Source organism: Pezoporus wallicus, unplaced genomic scaffold, assembly GCF_028554395.1.
Source record: "Pezoporus wallicus isolate ANWC-B61680 ecotype Strahan unplaced genomic scaffold, APGP_CSIRO_Pwel_v1 contig_6783, whole genome shotgun sequence".
Classification (NCBI taxonomy): domain Eukaryota; kingdom Metazoa; phylum Chordata; class Aves; order Psittaciformes; family Psittacidae; genus Pezoporus; species Pezoporus wallicus.
The window spans coordinates 3,094,753-3,114,280 of record NW_026637555.1 but is presented as its reverse complement, the minus strand read 5'-3'; the positions used below and the strand labels follow the sequence as shown (position 1 = coordinate 3,114,280).

The following is a 19,528-nucleotide window of genomic DNA, read 5'->3' as shown; positions in this document are numbered from 1 at the left end:
CAGAGCCCCTTCTAGAGGTACTGGTTTCAGTACCTCAGCTGTGCCTGGTCCTGACTGGATTTTAATAATTTCTGAACCTGTAAAATACACCCAGCCACATCTTTATTTCCTAATAAAATGCGTGTTTCACAGGGAAACAGCTTTCTTGTTTGCTGAGGTCTTTATTAAATATTCATGAAGGCTAAATAGTGGCTGCAGGACACAGGTACTTATTTGGCTGCAGCATAAATTCCTGGTGAACCAGTCTGTAGCACTGTCTGGGTAGTGCAGCAGTCCCAAAATGCACTACATGGTGATGCATTTTTGCTGTGAAAATTGGGTAAAATAGGAAAGTTTTCAATACCTGATTTCCATACTCCCTGCAAAACTTTGGTTACTTCATACCTCTTCGTAGAGTCAATTTCTTCAGCAGGAAGAGTCAAACGTATGTTTTCTGGAGCAGGCAACACTAGATTGCACTGGTAGGTGTCTGTGGTTAATACAGCTGTGGTGCTGCAGCTTTAGTGGCAGTATCTGTGAGACTATCCCTTATCTCTTCTTTTGTCCTCCTGCTGGTATGAGCTGATGAATGATAGCAAGTTTCTCTGGAATTGTAAGGCTTTTAACAGTTCAGTATTTTGAGAAGCATTTCATGTTTCACTAGAAGTATAAACCCACACAGCTTTCATTACTGCCCAGTAGCATGGCATACTTCAAATGCATATCGAGAATCAACCATTTCTTTGGCCAGCTGACAGGCCTTTGTCAATGCAATTAATTCCACTGCTTGGGCACTCCATTTCAGCCTGAGTGTGGAGCCTCCACTACTCCATTCACTGTAGTTATTGAATAACCCATAAAAATTGCTGTTCAGATAATACAAAGACCCATCTACATATAGTTCCAGCTTGGAATCTAGAAATGGCACATCTGTTAAATCTCCTCAAGCCTTTTCAGCTTCACAGGTTACTACACAATCGTGATACGGAGTTTCTTGCCCCAGTATCACAGTATGCTAGAGATTGGAAGGGACCTCAAAAGATCATCTAGTCCAATTCCCCTGCCGGAGCAGGAACACCTAGATAAGGGAGTAGAATAACAAAAGGGTTCAGTGTATTACACTGCTTAAGGGTGTAATGATGTTTGCCATCATTAGGAGAATCAGCTCATGGCGATGAGCTATGCTGTGGTGACATTCCCTGTATAAATTGTACCATCACAGGATGTCCAAGCACTTGTTTTTTTCACTCCTTTCAAGTAGGACTGCTGCATCAGCAGTCACGCAGATGCAGGAAACATGCTCCTGAGCTACCACATCTGGCTGACTTGAGTAAGTTGCAATTAGATGTTGCTGTTCCAACAACAACTCCGAGGCTTTGCGTTATCCCTGAGGATGGGGGAGAATGTTTTTCTGGATTTCAGTAAGGCTTTTGATACTGTTCCTCAGAGCATCCTGCTGGCGATCCTTCATGTCTGACTGTGACATGAGCAGGTGCGCGCTGCACTGGATGAAGAACTGGCTGAACCTCTAAACCCCAACATCCCCAGTGTTTCTGTGGGGGAGGACCAGCACCTTCTGGCCCGGGATTCCAGCACAGGAACTCCTCCAGGTCTGAGCACGTCCCCGGTGCACTGACACGTGCTGCACAGCTCGTATGTGCAGCCAAACCGCCCGTGTGCCAGGCTGGCTGTGGCGCCAAGCTCCAGGATTCCCTTCCACGCAGACGGGAATTCAAACTCCTGGTCTCAGCATGACCAAGTTAATGACAGCGCAAGAAATGTGCTTGGTGGCACAGCATCTCCCCCCCCCCCCCCAAAGTCCTGATAAAACAGTTTATTAAGCACGTGTGGCAATGCAGGCTGCGGATGCTCCCTCACACCCTCTGAACAAAATGAGGCTGGGCTGGGCTTCTGCTACCCCCAGACTTCAGTGCCACCACGAGGTGCCATTCGTGGTCCCGAGGGAAACTGAGAGAAACGGAGCGTGACGAAGTCCCCGGGTCTCTGAGGCAGCACAGAAACCCCCGGGTTCACGTCTCAGGAGCACGCTAGCTCCTTCCAGACAGGCACGGCTGCAGGGCAGGAGCCCTGTCCAGCAGACTGCCAGCCCCGCTCCTCCCCTTCCCCGCAGGCTCGGTGTGAGCTGCACGCAGCCGCCCTCCTGCGCTTCCACACCTCTGGAGAGCCCCAGGCCGCGGCCAGAGCCCGCCCTGCCAGGGAGCAGGGAACAGCCTCGTCGTGAGGGAAGAGGCGCACGGAGAAACGCCTCGTCCCTCCGGCTCTACCCTGGTGCTGCCGCGAGCCCTCCCTGAGGGACGGAGCGCTGGGGCCGCTGGCGCGCGGCTCCGCTCCCTTCTCGAGGGGAAGCGCGGGCACCCCCGGCCCCGCCGCCGGGCGAAGCTCCCCAGCAGAGCATCCCTGCCCTGCCCCGGCCCGGCGGAGGAAGCGGCGTTTCAGCGGCTCTTGCCTTCCGCTTCCGCCTGCCCCGCGCAGCCGCCGCCCGCGCCGCTGGGCCGGAGCGTTGGCCGGAGCCCCGCCGCGCTGCCATGGCGCCGAGGCGGCGCCGGGGCCTGGCTGCGGCGGGCTCCCTGCTGCCGCTGCTCTGCATGCTGCTCCGCGCCGCCGCCGACACCAGCACCGGACGGGTAGGGCTGGAAGCGGGGTCGGGGCCGGGGTCCGGCGGGGGCTGAGAGAGAGAGGCGCTGCGCGGCTCGGTGGGGAGGGATGCCGGTGGTGCCGCAGCTGGGACCGGGCTGGGTGGAAGCCGAGAGCCGGGCTGTGCGCTGTGGTGGCCCGGGGCCGGGCTGCAAAGCTGGGCGGGCAGTGGCTCCCCGGGTCTCCGCGCCCGGCTCCAGCCCCTTCGCCGCGCCTGGTGCAGCCCGCCGGAAGCCTTCGGGCATCTCCTGCGGGCCCTCCGGAGTTGCCGGACTGCGTTGTGCGGCCGCAGGAGCCGGCAGTTCTTCTGCCTGCTCCTGGTCAGGATGGGGCGGGCAGGCGAAGGGAGCCGGGCCCCTCCGGGTGCTCTTGGGCATCGCCTCCAGGGGGAAGGAGCTTCGTGGCAGTGAGGGCATCGCGGGGCCCTTTTCCGCTGCCCGCTACCCCGTCCGAGTCTGGCGGGGAGGAAAAGGGGATACGCGAGGGTAGCCCCGCGCAGAGCCGGTCTGGTTGTTTAGTTTGGGTAGCGTTTTGGGTGGCGTGCTCTGCCCTTGCTGCTCAAGGACAGTGTATTTTGGTCAGACCAAAGGTCCGAGAGTTCCAGCATACTGTTTGTCAAAGGCCAACGCGAGATGCCAGGGCAGTGGTAGCACGTGTCCAGTCTCCAAGCAGTTTTGTAGCTTGGCTTCACCTGTGTTGAATACTCTGTATGGCTATTTAGTTGGTGAACTTTAACATATGCAGCCCAGATGCTGTCATACACCTTCATTCTCTGCTTTGGAAACAGGGCATTTCTCTGTTCCCAATGGATTCTGTTATCTTCTTGTTGCCACAGTGAAATGGGGATTGTTCTCCCTCTTGTGCTCCTCCTGACTTGAGCTGCTTTCCCGCTGCTATGTTAGGTTAAGAGAAGATGTCTCTTCTCTCTCCTTTGCTCCAAGTATTCAGGCTGCCAATGTGATCCATCAGTGCTTGTGTGTTGAGGGCTGTGTCCTGTGGGTCAGATGGATTGTCCTCATGGTCCATCTCATAGTAATCCTCATCTAAGAATTGACTTGGAGGGGTGGAGCCCTGACCAGAAGAAAGAAGCACAACACTGGGGTGTATGTGAGCAAAGTTATGGTGAAAGGTTTGTGAAAGCAAGCCTTCGTTCAGATTTTATTACACTTCCACTTAAAGGTGATGTTCCTCTTTCTTGTAATATCAAAGTGAGAGGGAGGGAAGAGGAGAGGGGAAAAAAATCCTGAATTCATGTGTGTCTTTGAAAATGCGTTTTGACAAGTTTGACGTGGTTTTATCTAAGGCTGGGTTTTGGGGAGGAGGCAGGGAAAAGGGACAAAGCTCCTTGAGAAGAGTTGGCTGTTTTCCTATTCTGACAGTTTGCTGGCTGTCTGCTGTTACAAGAGGAAAAGTCCATCCAAACAGAGTCCCTGCAAGCTTTCTGCGCGTGGGTTGTTTGTTTTGGGGTTGTTTTCTGGTGGTGGTGGTGTGTGGGGTTTTTATGTAAGTAATTCTCCTGTTCTCCGTACAAGGGTAAAGCTGAAGCTATGTTTGTGGGGATCGCCCAGGCCTGTTAAGCTGTTTGCTTGGAGCGATGGTCCAGAGGCAGCAGTAGGTGGTGGGCAGAGTGTTAGTGGGAGCATGCTGCAGTGGGAAGTGAGATGTCACCTTGCCATCTTGTGATGCAAGGTGGCAGGGTGCATAAGAAGCCTTTGGAACAAGGACCGAGCATCTTGGGCATTTCTGTTGCCCCAAAGACCTAAGTCTGCCCCAGTTACTCAGGAGGGATGATGCCATTTTAACTGGCAGGTCTGCACTGTCTGCCAGGACAGCTGATGTTAAGCTGGGTCTTCGGCCCTTCCTGGGGATCAGATGTTATTACCAAACCTAGCCATAAAAAAAGAGAGGTAGTTGAATTTTTTGGGCTAGTTCATCACTTTTTCATTTGAGGAGATGTTCTGATCTGTTAAGTTGAAAACTTTCCGTGGCATCTTACCATCTGTTTCTTTCTTTTTCAGGGCTGGTTAAAAACTTACGGCTACTTACTTCCATCTGACAGCCAAATGTCAGCCTTGCAGTCGGGCAAAGCTGTGCAGTCTGCAGTTGCCACTATGCAACAGTTTTATGGGATCCCAGTAACAGGAGTTTTGGACCAGACAACTATTGAGTAAGATTAACATAGGATAATTTTGTCTTTCCCTTTCTTAACACATTGTCGTATTCCCTGGGTAATTATTCCAGCTGTGAGAAGTCCTCAAAAGAGATAGATTTGACTGGCTCAGCAAGAGAAATGTTGATTTTGAAAAGGTGTCCCTAATGAAAACACCTCTTCTCTTTGCCAATGCTACTGTTTGGGAGTGGGAGGGGAAGTTCTTGTTAAATGTTGTTCTTTTGTACATAGATGTCCATTGCTGATGCATAGGCAAAGCATGAATCTATGAGCTTCTGAAAGCAAAGAACACCAAGTATTTAATTCATTTTCATCTCTGTCCAGATTTAGGTGCAAATCTGGCTCCAGAAATGGCTTTTAATATAGTTCTTAAATAACTGGAGTTGTGGATCTACATAGATGCTATTTGTGGCGATCTGTAGTCTGAGCTGAAGTGAGTTGTTGTAGTCTGGTGATGATAGTCAAGACTATGTAGCTGTGGATGGTTGTAGTTGTGGAAGCTATGTAGTTGTGGATGGAAGCATTGGTCTAAATCACCAGGGCTGGAGGGACTTTGTTCTTTGAAAGCAGTTGCCTTTAGTCTTCTCTTTGATGTATAATTGTGAAGTGTGGTGTGCATGTGGTGTTCGGGCATGGAGCAGTGTTTGTTGCTGCTACTGCACTGGCTTCTTGTCATCTGATTGCCTGGGTGTTCTGTACTGATTGAATATGTTGGCTGTTGGTCTGGACTAGGGGAGCATCTGTTGACTAAAGGAGGATGCAGGTATGGTCTTACTAAAGTTTTCTGGGGGAAAGAAGCATCTCATAGTGAGCAAAAAAAAAGAATATACAAATAATAGAACATGCTTAGCCCTGCCTGAGAGTTTTTCTTTTGCCATTTTCTTACTGCATTAGCAAACCCTTTTTGGAGTGTGCCCTCTCTACTTCTTAATCTCTCCCATTGTGGCACTCTGATGGCAAAAGGGACATGGTAAAAAAAAAAGAAGGGGGCACAAAGTAACTGAATAGTGTGAAGAACAAAGGGGTTTGATTTTATGCCTTCCAGACTACAAGAGGAAGAAACAGGATAAATGAGCAAATTAGGCAGAAAAGGATCATCCTGGACTGGGAGTGCCTCTCCAGTGAATGTAATGTTCTCTCTTTTAGATCACAAGAAAAGCTCCTTTTTCTCCCTTGAGGGATAGAGAAAATCCTGTTGTTTTGCTGTTCAAATGAGTTGAAAATGAGATGCGTTTTAAAGGTGGGGATTTTCCATCTGATATCTCTGCCATCAGTAACATGGTTTGTAAGTGAATGCTGAAGCAGAGCCAGAAAGCAAGGTTGTATATCCGCAGTTGGTGTGTAGAAGCTAGCAGTCAGGATGCTTATGAGTTGGAAGGGGATGGGGGAAGAAGGGGCTATGATACTGGGGTGCTAGTTTGGAAAGTTAGGGAGCTGCTTCTGCTACCCTGTGAGTGACAGGGGAAGGGAGCAAACTGCATGTGGGAACCCCTGCTTTAGTAAGCAAAAGTATTTTTCTGGAGGAAAGGAAGGTGTTGCCCATGTTTTAGTGAATTTGTACGTGGGCAGGGGTTGATTGATGCATGAACACCCAAAGGCTGATTGGGGAAGATGGTTCCCCTCTTCTGAAACTCAAGTCTCCAAAGGCTTGAAACCTCAGGTGCAGCCAGATGCAAGTGTGCTTTCCAGGCTGGCTCTGAGAGCTCTGAATTACTCAGACATTTGCTAAACTCTTATTTCAGTCTCTGTTACAAGTTTTGGTAATTGCAATCACAAATTTTTGTCACTTCTGTCAGTGCCATAAGCGCTACCTTGAAAGTCACTTTAGAATCAGAGTGTGAAGTTACTATTTTCTGTGGTTTATTTGTTAGGGAATGGGTTCTGCATGCTCTGTTTACTAAACTAAAGCTCTTCATCCCTTCCCCACATGCCTCCAAACCCCAAGCTTGTTCTTTCCTCCAAGATGGGTAACCAAGTGTATGAAAGTTACCATGCAGGTGCTGCCAGTAGGAGTGGGAAATGGGAAGGACCATCACCATTGGTGTTCTTTACTGGTACCCAAAAGGAAGGTTGGGTGGAGGTCCATTTGGCAGCAAGGCTGCCTTGAGGTAGGAGGTTGAGTTATATAGTTTTCTGTAAGGAGAGTGGATGACAGTGTGTAACGTGCCCTCCTCATACCCTGCAACTGACAGTGCCTCAAGAAACTTTGTGTCTGCCTGCAACTCTTAGGTTGAGTTGTAATTTTGCTCAGCAGCTAGGCAACGATATAGTCCTGTGAGTGTGCTGGGAAAGAAGGCACATTGGCACCTAACAGAAGTGGTTACTGTTGTGTTCATTTTAATCAATCTCATGGCCCTGGAGGGAATCAAGAAATAGTCTTGTGTTGGAAGTGTAATGTGCCTTGTCTTGAGCCTGTTGTGTGGGTCCCTCGCCTCAGAATGCAGGACAGAGAGTAACCTTAAGTTGAAGTCTGAATCCTGCTTCAAGTAATTGTGGTGTTGTTTCTGATGTGATGTGTTTTGATAAATGCCCTGGAACACAGAAAGGGTTATCCAAACTGCTCAATAGAGAATGGCTCTCAAAAACCTCAGCTAAAGGAGATCAGTGGCAGCAAGCTACAGCTTTGTGATTATTTTGCCATAGATCTGCCCTACTGAGAAAAGAAGAGATGGCTGGACTTGTACCCTGGCCCATGATTAGACATGGGCCCGTGTGTCTGGGAAGTAAGTTGAATCAGGGAACTGATCCAGAGAAACATTCTCAGCTTGACAGGAAATACCTAGGAGGTTACAAGCTACAGTAAGCCTGACATCTCTCTCTAGCAAAGTGGTAGAAGCAACGCAAAAGAACACAAATAAAGGACACTTGGAAAAAACAGTGTAGTGAAGTTGAATTAATATGGCTTTTCTAAAAGCAAACCTTAGATGTACCACTTTTCTTTGAAGGTGGCAGCAGTTGTGTGGGCAAGACAGATCTGATTTCTGCAGGTTGCTTAGATTTCTGAAAGACATACTGTACTCATAAATGTAAGCTCCTGTAAGTGGGGAAGATCCATGCCAGCTTCACATACACAGCTTGGGCTCTTGTCAGGTACAGTACAATATGTATAATAGCTCTCATTTGCTCTGCTCTTGGTGGGGAGAAGATGACTGCACTGAGATTTGTAAGTGCCTGTAGTTTTTACATATAGGAAGTGTACCAAGGAAAGGTCAGCTGAACTGGGAGCGGGTATGTGTGCTGTGAAAGCATGTTCTTGTGAGGCTGTACAAAGCAAAATGTCTCTTTGGTTTTTATTTAAAAGGTGTCCCAGAAAGAAGTTTTGTAAAGCCTTTACTGGTGAAAGGAAGACATCCCCTTCCTGAAAGTGTGAGGCTGTTAATTTTGATAGAGATGCACATTGTTTAGGCACAGACATGTGAGCACACATGGACTGCGTGCTGTTGGAGTGCTGTGTTTGATGGAGGAGTGTCTGCATTTGAGGGCCAAAAGTTGGTCCCTGAGTGGCCAGGGGTGTGCGGGAGGTCCTGCTGAGGAGAGTGGTGAGAATTTGGTGTCCTGTGTGAGAAATCTGCCAGGATGGGCTACAGTGCTCTTCTTGCGTGACCTGGCAGCAGCACATTTTTGCATCCCATGCCTGCAGTGTGTTCTTAAGGTGTTGTGTCACAGTGGACACTTGTCTTTGCCATCTGAGTGAGTGGATCAAATGCATAAAATGCCTGAGGAATGGCAGTGGCAATGTCCTCAGCAGCAGCCACACAGAAGGCTAAGGGCAGTGCCAGAGAGCTGTGGTCGGAGACTGCTTGTGTTATTCCTGGACTCTGGTGTCCTGTGCTGGGCTGCATTGCAGAATCCTAAAGAATGTGGCTGGGACAGAAGGTTGCTGTGCTGGAACCTTGGAGACTGTAGTTCCTCTGTTCCTGTCCCCGTTTCCTTTTTCCCCTGCTGCCACATGCAGTGGTGGGCAGATTGGTTCCTCTATAAGCCACTTCTGCCTTCTCTAGAGTGTGCCCACACCAGCAAGTGGGATAGTATTCTGGGGTACAGCCTGTTTCTCCTTGTCAGAAAACCGTTCAGGTTGGAAGGGACCTCTTGAGACCATCTGCTTCAATCCCCTGCTCAAACAGAGACAGCTAGAGCAAGTTGCCAAGGACCACGTCTAATAGGGTTTGGAATACCTCCAAGGATGGAGGTTCTACCAGTTCTCTGGACAACCTGTGCCAGTGTTTGACTCCCTCCAGCTGGTGCAAGAAATAAGTAAAAGGTCTGTTAAGGCTGGAGGTAAAGGAGGTAGGAGAGAAGACCTGACATGTCTGATAATAGTGCATGGATCCCTGTGCAAGGGACAGCATTCTTTGCTCTTCCAGTCTACCTGGCCATAGAGGCAAGAGTTTCCTACATCATGAGTGACATCAGAAGAGTTAAGGGTTGTGTGGAAAGATCTAACAGAATGTGTGCTGTGGTCAATCTGTTCTGGTTGTTACAGGTGAAAGCCTTAGTCTTGTCTGGGAGGGTTGTGTTAGCGGTTGTTCAGTCTTATCTAGAAAGTTATGAATTGAAGGGTTTCTTGCTGTGGCAGGAGCACTTTAATGAATAGAGGATAGAGGAGGTGATAGGTGAGTTTGATCCCAGTGCACACACACATGCAGTTTTAATCTGCATCTCTTTTGTGGCATTATCATCATTAAGCTCTTGTTAAGCATAAAAGCCACCTGATCTGGTATGTGGTTTCCTGATCTGGTTTCCAAAAGGAAAAATTAATTCCTTTTGGTATGCTGAGGTGTGTGGATTGCCAGTAGAGGTGGGGTGTACAGCTCTGTGCAGAGAGGGTAAACCCGAGAGAGGGAAGACTGAGCCCTTCTGGTGTCTGCATTGGCCATCCCTCAGAGGTCTTCCAGTCACCCCTGAATTCTTTTGAGTCTCTCATCCAGACTCCTTGTTAACTTGCTTTTTCTTTCCTTCTTTTCCCTTGCAGGTGGATGAAAAAGCCTCGATGTGGAGTTCCAGACCATCCCCACCTCCGCCGTAGCCGGAGGAAAAAGCGGTATGCGCTAACTGGACAAAAGTGGAGGCAGAAGCATATAACCTACAGGTATAGTCCACTCCCTGACTCTTTTTGTTTGGGGGAAAAAATGTTCTGTACTACTTTGCTATGCAAATTTGGTGCGTACTTTTAAATCCTGGAGTTTCCCTGTAACACCTAGTTGAGGCTTTCATTCTGACAACATGGTGGAGGGGAACACTTTCACAGCGCTGGGGTAACTGCAGAGTCTGTTCTCAATTAGAAAATAATTGATCAGTAAAGATGCCTAAATCCCAGTCACCCACTGTGTAATTTTGGCAGGAAAGTCCTAGTAAGCACCGTTCTGTTCCCTTAGCAATCAAAGGATCTAGCTCATAGCTTATGAGTCTTCAACACCCCATTAATGCAGAAGGAACATCATTGTCTAAAGGTGTGATACTTTCTCCCTCTAATAATTTGCGACTTATTCCTGAATATGTATTTTTGCAGAGGTTTTACTTTTGCTCCTGTGGTACAACTCTTGCTTTTGTCTAGACTTAGGTCTGCTGAGGCAGTATGCTGAAGTGGGCTACAGGTATCAAGTGAGTGTTATGTAGTGAGGGTTGTTTCCCAGAGATGTGTTTTGTTTGTCATTTAGACCTTTAGCATTTGAAAGGCAATTGCTGAATGATACCAATGGAAGTTTCTGACAGTAAGAATATAACTTAAATAAAATTACACACCCCCCTCCCCCGGTTGAAAGTGTAGCCTTTTATTTTGTTTTTGGAGGAGGGAAAGGAGTTTGCAGAAGAGTAAAACTGAGGAGTGTAGACATTAAGGAGAAGATACGGGTGAGCAGGGCTAAGACAGAAAGGAAGTATGTGGTGAAGAGGGAGAAATATGAGTGACCAGCATGGGAAAGGTGCCAGAATGTGTAGGAAGAGATATGGTGGTGTGAAGGGAAAGAGAATCAGGGCCCAGGGCACTCTATTGCTTCTGCCAAGAGCTATGAGCAAGGAGGAAGAGAATTCTTCAAGTAACAGTTGGGGACTCAAGAGACTTGGAGGAGGGACTTGTTCAAAGCTTCTTCCAATAATCATTCCCTTAAATTGTAAGGGTGCTCCTTGTGTATGTGGAGATCTGAGAGTTAGATCCTGCTTCTAACCTATTCTAGGTTAGAACCTATTCTAGGGAAAACTGGTGTATAATCATATAAATAAAGCATATCTTCAGCATACGCATTACCTCAGGAAGCAGGTTGGCAGATGGCTTCACTTCTGCCATTGTCAAACTGCTAGTTGTTTAACTTCCCACTCTCAGTATTTGTAGTGTGCCAGTCAAGTGATAGATGTTCTGTTTCACCACTGAATGTATTACGCTGTCTTCATCTGTCAATCATTATAGTAAGTTGAGACAGTTTCATTAAAGACTGAAAGTTGTTTCCATGGCAGATATTTCATATTCATAGAATCACAGAATGGTTTGGGTTGGAAGAGACCTTAAAGCTCATTCATACACTGGGTTCCATTTTAGCATGATTATTTCAGACAAATTTGAAGTAATTTACATTTTTAAACTAGGTTACTTGGCTGTCTGCACCAGGATTTGAAAGTTTGTTAGGTTTTTAGGAGGCAATGCAAGATCAACCCAGGTATTGAGAAGATTCTTACTAATAAATGTAGACTTCAGATCAGAATTGTTGTTCTGTTGGTAACAAAACTTATTTGTAACAGCAAAACTTTTTGTGCACAAAGCAGTGTCTGTAAAAATAAAGACCCTTTGGAAATGTGTAGATGTGGCTATTTGTTGGAATTATATTAAGCCTGTAATGTATTCTGCAAATTTAAATAGCCCTTCTTTCTCATTCACACAGTGTACACAACTATACCCCCAAAGTTGGAGAGATCGATACAAGGAGAGCCATTCGTCAGGCATTTGATGTGTGGCAGAGAGTGACACCACTTACCTTTGAAGAGGTCCCTTACCATGAAATTAAAAATGACAGAAAGGAGGCAGATATTATGATATTTTTTGCTTCTGGTTTCCATGGAGACAGTTCTCCATTTGATGGAGAAGGTGGATTCCTAGCTCATGCTTACTTTCCTGGACCTGGAATAGGAGGAGACACTCACTTCGATTCAGATGAGCCGTGGACCCTGGGGAATTCTAATCATGATGGTAAGAGTACAGGTCGTTTTTCAAAACAGGGATAAGTTCAGTGTAGACACACTGACAGGCATTCAACTAGAAAATACTTGGGTAGTGGAGCTTTCACCTCCTGTACAATGGTTCAGGTGTTTTCTAAAACATGTATTCTATCTTAAATGGGTCAAGAACTTTATTAGTAAGTTTGTGACTCTGCATGCCTCTCTGCACATGTGTGATGTTGAGGAGTGAACAGGAGTGTGTGTCTGATGGCTTTTTACATCTCTCAAGATTTGGACCATAGTTGCTACAGAAACCATGGCTCTGGGAGGCAAAAGGTGAACAAGAGAGTGTAAATGCTGTAACTCATGGAATAATTAACAAGAGCAATTAGAGTTGGTTGTAATGGTGAATAGAAGGTTAAGGGAGTGAAGACATTTGAATGTCAAGTCCTTTTGATCCATGTTTGTTTCCTTACAGTCCGAGTATGGTCATAATTTGTCCACCAGAGGTTTGGGCTGGCTGGTTTGTTAAGGAAGACTGTTCTTCCTTAAGGACAACTGTTCTTACCATATTAAGCAATGAAGAGTTTCTGCATCTTCCTAGCTTTATCTTTCTCTCTAATGGCAATGAGCACTTTCTAATCTCTTTTCAAACCTTTGGTTGAGAATAGTGATGACTTGTAAAATTTAAGCTGGAAAACCAGAGTTTTACAGTGGCCTCATGAACTATCACTCCAGTTTCTACAGTTTTAATGATCTGGGAAGGATAATGTGGCTTTAAAACTTTAGGAACTCAAAATCACAATTTGAAACATTTTATAAGGGTTAGAAGTGCACTTGAAGTGTAAATCTGGCTTAATTTTTAAACTGTATAAAAACGTAATAGTGTTGTTGTGGCCATGACCTCTAAGGACATATGCAGGGGTAATGTCTTTGATTAGGCCAGCCGTGTAGTTTGAGGAGAAAAGCTTTCAAGCATGCAAGCCACCTTCAGGCCTGACCTAAAAGTGACAGCTTGCTTTCAGAAAGGAATGTACGTTGAGAAGATCCCTCAGTATCTATTAGAGCATCTTTGAAAGGAAATGGAGCTGTCAAGTTCAACGTGGGAATGCTAATTTGTAGGAAAGCATAAATGTTATATTTGTCTTCTCAGGTTAAGAGAAGTAATGTTTCCTGGCATGTTTAAACATAGGCAAAGAGAGGTTACAGCCTATGGGATGTGAAGGGGGGAAGTGTGGAGAGTGTGGGAGGTTATGGTGTGGCAGAGAAGCAGTGTCTTGCTATCTTGAATGTTAACTAATTTTCATTCCTAGGTTTGTGGCTGGAGGGCAGTTTGTGGGTTTCTCTTGAGGCTCAGAACTGGCAATCAAAGACCAAGTGATTTACCTTGTGAGAACTGCTTTTGCAGCAGTTGGGTGTGTTTGTGCTGTATCAGTGGTCTGTTGAGTTCAGTCTGGTCTCAGTAGTTACTTGATCTCAACTATGGGATGTGAGGGTGGCTTGTGTGCTGGATATGACTTCCCAGGTACGCTCATGTATGAGACCTGGGAGTGCTGGTATCTGGGATAGAAGCAAGGTCATTACAGGAAGGTTTTGACAAGTTGTACAAGTTTTTTTCTTTTTCCACACAGAAAGCTTCCTTCTGATGATTAGCAAGGTTGGGAGGCAGCTTAAAGAGTGGTAGGGATGGCTCTGGGGAAAACTTTCTACTGGGTAGAATGTTCTAACAGATTATTCTACAATTCTATGATTATCACTTTTTTGAGTTATTTTTAATAGTTTTTAGGATGTTGTTTGAGAGCAGATCAATCTGTTTTTATAAGAGCTACTTATGCAGTATCCATGGGACTCTTTCAAAAACATGATGTACTTCTCTGGTGTGCTGAGTGACTGTCATGTGTAGTGTCCTCAAAATGCATGTAATTGGTATTTGCCGGGTTGGTGGGCACTCTGAGTGTGAAAATTGATAGAAGAGTTGAAATTGCCATTTGGGAAGATAAATGTCATTTGTGTATTTTCAAATAACTGCGCTACATAAACTGGGCATCAGAGTTACTGGAAACCTCTTTTAAAAGTCACCAGTGAGGATGTTGAGAATGGTGGGATCATATTTGTTCTGTTCACCTGGGAGAGTGCTGATGATAGGGAATGTCCTGTGTTGAGGATCACAGGATAAGCCTGCAGTTAGAGCATTATAGATGTGCATGTTAAATGCAAGGAATTTGGTTTTGCCTGTGTTCTTAGCCTTGGTATGCAAATGTGAAAATGTCCTGTCTCCTCATTGGATGATCCAGGCCCTTTTAGGAGGGCTTTTCCTTCTGTTTCACTATTCCTTGTCATTGGAGCTCCTACTAGCTCAAGGTTCTCACCTCCGATGTGTTTTATGTGAAATGCTGTTAGCAGGTCTTAAAGAGTTTCTTCTCTGTCAGAGGTTTCCTGCACTGTGGTCTGTTCACTGCCTTTTTTCCATTGCAATAAGGTATTAGTGAGGACAGTGTTGCCTTTTTTAATGGGAAGTAGCTCTTCAAATCAAGGTTTTGCTTGTCCTTATGATAGATATTTTGGGGCTATGGAGATGTTCAGTCTGGAACTGAAGAAATTGCTGAATGGAAGAACAAAAATATCCTATCAGTAGATCAGTAGGAAAGCTCTCATTTATTCACGTGCAGAAAAGGAACTGTTTTGGCCTTTCAGCATCCATTCAATGATTATAGAAACCTTAAAATAGCCATGAAGTAACGCTGGTATCTTTGTATCAACCTGTAAAATATAACCATGTGAAACATTCCATTCCTGACAAGAATGTGTATCAGTTGAAGGGGAAATATGAATAGTCTGCCTCAAAGCTTTCCGCCTTGCAACAATTGTAAATGTAAATCTCTGGTCAGCAGAGCAGGATGCTCAAACTGACACCATAAGTCCTCAATATTTGGCTGATCTGTTTAGTCCATAGACTTTCATTACAGACCAGTAAGATCTAAAGCTTTGCTTTTGTAGGTCTGCATTTGTCCTACTGTGTTACTGTAGAATTTCAGTAGGTCCATGTTTGGGTGCAGCTACCACCCCACAGAAGATCTGTTCTGGAGTCTTCACCATCAGTGCAGTTTATTACATGGATAAAAATGAAAGATAGCACATGAAGCCTCTCTCTGTCAGAAAAAAGGAAGAATGATTTGAACAGATCTTTCTATGAAAACTGATTTGTACATGGAGAATGGGATATATCTTGTTGATGAAAGCTTCTACCTTGTAAAGATACCTTGTGGTAACCCACTAGGGTTCATTAGCAATTTTATCGCGCCAGCTACTGGGTAGTTGGGATTTATATGTTCATCATTCTGCATGATCGTTATTATTACACTGATTTTGCCTCTTGTGGACAGCATGACCATTACCATGTCCCTTAAAATTATTAGTATAATCATGATAGCTATGATTCTGTTGGTTGTCTCTCTGAGACCATAGTAGTTAGGGGCCCGTGGCACCAACATTTCTGTTATCTTCTGCTGTGAAGAATGAACCTGTGTAGGCTTTCAAAGTGAATGCAAAGTTTCCTTCTCCCTGGATATTAGTTACATGGATTCAGTTCCTTTAGCCAAGTAATGCTGTGCCTTCAATTCATAATTGTTGATTTATGATCTTAATTGTACTGCCTTGTCTGACATTTCCATAGGCAAGCTGTGGAAGGTTAATTTAGATAATATTTTAATGGGGATGTGCAAAACAAGGTAGGAAGTTGAACTCCTGGAGCAGTCCTTATCAACTGAGATCGTGGGATATGGAATTCATTTGTTGAGTTTTCAAATGAGAATGTCAATGGGAGCAGCTGGAAGCATGAAGCAGAATACTGGAATTTGGAAGGTGATATGGCAAAGAGGATGCCACTAAAAAAGGAGTGTGGTTTTACAGCTAGAGGTAAATCATCTATGCAACTGCACACTAAGGAGCTACTGGCATGGTCACAGCTGCAGGGACTTACCTCGTGTTTGTCCTGGAAGGAGCTCCTCAGTAGAAATAAAAGCAGCTCTCCACCTTTAGCTTTTCCAAGACTTGTAGCAGCAGTGGCTCTGGCTTATTAGGCTTCAATGTATGAGCACTTGGAGACAACTGAAGCCATTTTTGGAGTCACTGTCTTTCAGTGGTACATTGTGTGTACCTGTGTGCAGCTGCTCACAGGCCAAGTGGCACAGCGTTTGGTCATGGAGTTACATATCAGTGCAGGCAGTCTCAGTATCCAAATTGCTTGTATTACCAGAAGGGACACCAGAAGTTTTTGCTCTACTTTCTCCAAGTCTTGGGTTTTTATTTTTACTTGAAATGTGCCATAGAAATAGCCAAGCAAACTTTAATCTGTCCATCTCAAGACTCACCGCTGCTGGTAGACGTTGCTTGCTGTAGGCAGCAAAGCCTGTGCCTGTGTTATTACAGTCGTGATGTTTCAGGTAGAGGGAGGGGACTAAGGAATGAAGAGTATCCAGCTGTCCCTTTTTTTCTTTCAGATTTGTATTGGTATCCACTTTTCTAGGTTGAGTCTCTACTATCTGCTTGCAATGCACTTACCTGATTTGTCAGGTACAGTGAATGTTTCAAGAAGGTACAATGAATGTTTCAAGAAGGTACGCTCCCCTCAACCCCTATACCATAGCTTATTGCCAGAACTTGGCAGTCTTTCCTCTTGGATTAATTCCTGTTTCCTCTGAATTTTGCCTTGCTTTCTGTCTCATTTCTTGCTTACTTTACCACTTTTTTTTCATGTTCATTTTCTGTGGAAATGCTGGGGGCAGCAAAGGCAATCTATAAAGTAACAATATAAAGAGTAATTTGACAGAGTGTGTGTACTCTCAGTGTAGTGCACATATAATATTTGTGCTATTTGGCTGTTAAATACATTTTTAATTTTCTTTCTCTGATTTCTCAGGTACAGAACATCTCCACAGCTAAAAAGTTTTGCTCTAACAAATGGCATTTTGAATCTAGCATTATTTTTCAGGCTACTGACACTCTTGTTGATAATGAGCATCAGTATTTTTCAGAGCAAAAATCTGAGCTGCTTTGAAGTTACTCACGTCTCCTTTAATGCAGAAGACCTGTTGCCTGAAAGACTTCTGTACAGATGGTGGAAGTCAAGTGGGGCATAAATTGTATTAAAATTTCAGTTTATTTTATCTGGCCTTTTTATGACACTTCACCAGAGCATGCTGTTGGTCATTCCTTTTGTTCATTGAAGATCAGTTTGGTAGTCTCCAGAACATATCTACTTAACATTGTATGTTACAGGAATCATACATGAAACGTTGGTTTCTTCCTGTAACTGCTCAAAGAGACTTGTTCCCATAAGACAGAGTTCTCTAAACTCTATATGCTAATGTTGAACCAAATTTGAGCAAGCAAATAGATACATGGTTTCAGGACCATGTTTGATTTCAGTCACCACTACATGGCTTCAACCACAGTAAAAAGAAATCAAATCAGGCGGCTTAAATCGGCAACACTTTGAGCTTACGTCCCTGCCATATCAATCCCAACATAGAAGGCTGTAAATGGAGAACTTGCAAATTAAAATTCTCTACAAAAGTATAGTGAAGAGACAAGCCACCAGCACATGTGAAAGGCTCCCGGCTTCAAATTCTTACCCTTCATTACTGGACATCACCTCTGTAAGTAGTGCTTTCTTTGTTGTGCTGTCATTATACAAACCTAGAAGTGACATTACAGTAGGGCTGTGCTGGGGCAGTCTGGATTTTTACCTTTTGCAGGATTGGCAGTGCTGGTTGTTGATTCATTAATAAATTGCTGAAATTCATTAATAAGGAACAGCTGTAAATTCCATTTTCAAAGCAATGGACTTGTAACTACTCCTGATGTTCAGAGTGTTTTATGCAGAAAATTACTGCTTTTGTCAGTAATCATGTAGTACACAGAGTGTGAAGACAGTTCTGTAGGTACTTGGAATCCTGTTGATTTCTGTATAATCAAAGTAAAATATTTTACATTTTTCCACAGAGAATAAGATATTCTGAGATTCATAGGGAAGAACCAGTAAGGATCAAAATTATGTGTCATTTCCTTAAAAAAAGAAGAAAAAAACCCAACGGTTAAAGTGCAAGTCAGGAGAATCAAGGTGAGCCTTCCTGTCTTCCTTTTTAAAGCAGAAATAGAGGATGTGAAGCAAGCCAAAATGCAGCAGAGCAGCAAACTTGGGAGTTGTTTAAACTCAGTTTCTTCAGAAATAGGAGAGAAAAAAAGTGCAGATTTGCAGACAGTTTAATTTGCGTTCTCTACCTAAATCCACCGAGAATACCACTTTGAGGGGGGGATATCTCATCCATCCCAGTTATCTTAGTTCTCAGTCCTATTTAGTCTTTACAGCCTCATGAGGAACCTTCTGTGTCAGGGGAGAACAAAGACAGGAAGTCTCCTTTTCTAGATAGAAAACACCCTCTTTCTGGCAAAGGGCAATTCTCAGAGCTTCCAGAACATCACTTTCTCTGTTGCCGACACCAGGAGATAAATATGATTGCAACTGGACTGGCAAAAAAGAATCCCAAGTAGTGCAGAGTGGTTTGTATCCGTGCTGCCTATGCCAGGACCTGTTTGGAACACACTGGGCCAGCTTTCAAACAGTTTCCAAATCTTTTTTGTGGTTACCTTTGGGTTACACCACATCTGGGTCAAGCATTAAATTCTGTCTGTAGACCCTGCTGTATTTAAATACTTTTAAAACAAAGCCACCAGGATAAGTTCTTTTCAAGAGTGATGGAATGAAAGTCATAGCTACATTTTTCATAGTTTTATGAGAATTTTCTTGTCTTTACCATCTGCTCTACCAAATTAGGGAATGATATGCTAATACAGGCGAATATGAGTTTTCATTTTGGGATTGGAAATTCTTTGATATTGAATTGTTAGTGAATTACAACCTACACTTGTGAAAGATAGGGGAACATTTTTCAACAGTACACTCTTACTCCACTGAATGTCAGGCTGCTGAGCCAGCTGAAGCAGTCACGACTTCCCCTCTCTCTGGCTGCCCACTTTTGCCTCCACATCGTTCAGACAGTTTTGGTCTCACCATTCCAGAAAAATGCTTTATATTTTTCTTGTGAATTTCTGCAGCAGATAGCCCTCATATTCATAGCCATGGCAGATAAAGCACAGCTTGCAGTGTGAATCAGGTCTGTAACACGATTAGCAGGTCTAGTTTGCACACTGTCTTTTTGAGGACGGTAAGGCGAACTACCCATCTTTGATGGTGATTGGTAACGGAATGGGGTTCTGGAGGTCTTTGTCCTTTTGTAGTCACTTGATCTCATGGAGATCAATTTGTTAATGCGGCTGTGGTCCAATTTCTGTTAAGAGTGCATATCACTCATTCTTCTTTCTCCGGTGAGCCTTCTTAAAGCACTTTTAAGAGTTTTCATGAAGTCTGTAAGAGGCATTGTACCAGTTACTACATTTACAACAACAACCATTTATGAATAAAATGAAATCTGTATTTCTTGACATGTATTTTCTTCTTTTATAGGTAGAAAAGCTGTTTTCCACATCTCATTCGAATGCAAACAAATGGAAGAGCAC

General features: G+C 44.6%; 1 protein-coding gene across 2 annotated transcripts in view; it reads left to right on the top strand.

Moving 5' to 3' along the window:
* Nucleotides 1-2,483: 2,483 nt before the first annotated feature.
* The window catches only part of MMP24 (matrix metallopeptidase 24), a 36,333-nt gene continuing 19,288 nt past the window's right edge, over nt 2,484-19,528 (top strand). For both annotated transcript variants that reach the window (XM_057406409.1, XM_057406408.1), the window contains exons 1-4: nt 2,484-2,624; nt 4,653-4,801; nt 9,777-9,893; nt 11,677-11,981. In XM_057406409.1, the coding sequence (XP_057262392.1) occupies nt 2,526-2,624; nt 4,653-4,801; nt 9,777-9,893; nt 11,677-11,981 (670 nt within the window). In that variant the 5' untranslated portion in view covers nt 2,484-2,525. The remainder of the gene's footprint in view (nt 2,625-4,652; nt 4,802-9,776; nt 9,894-11,676; nt 11,982-19,528) is intronic.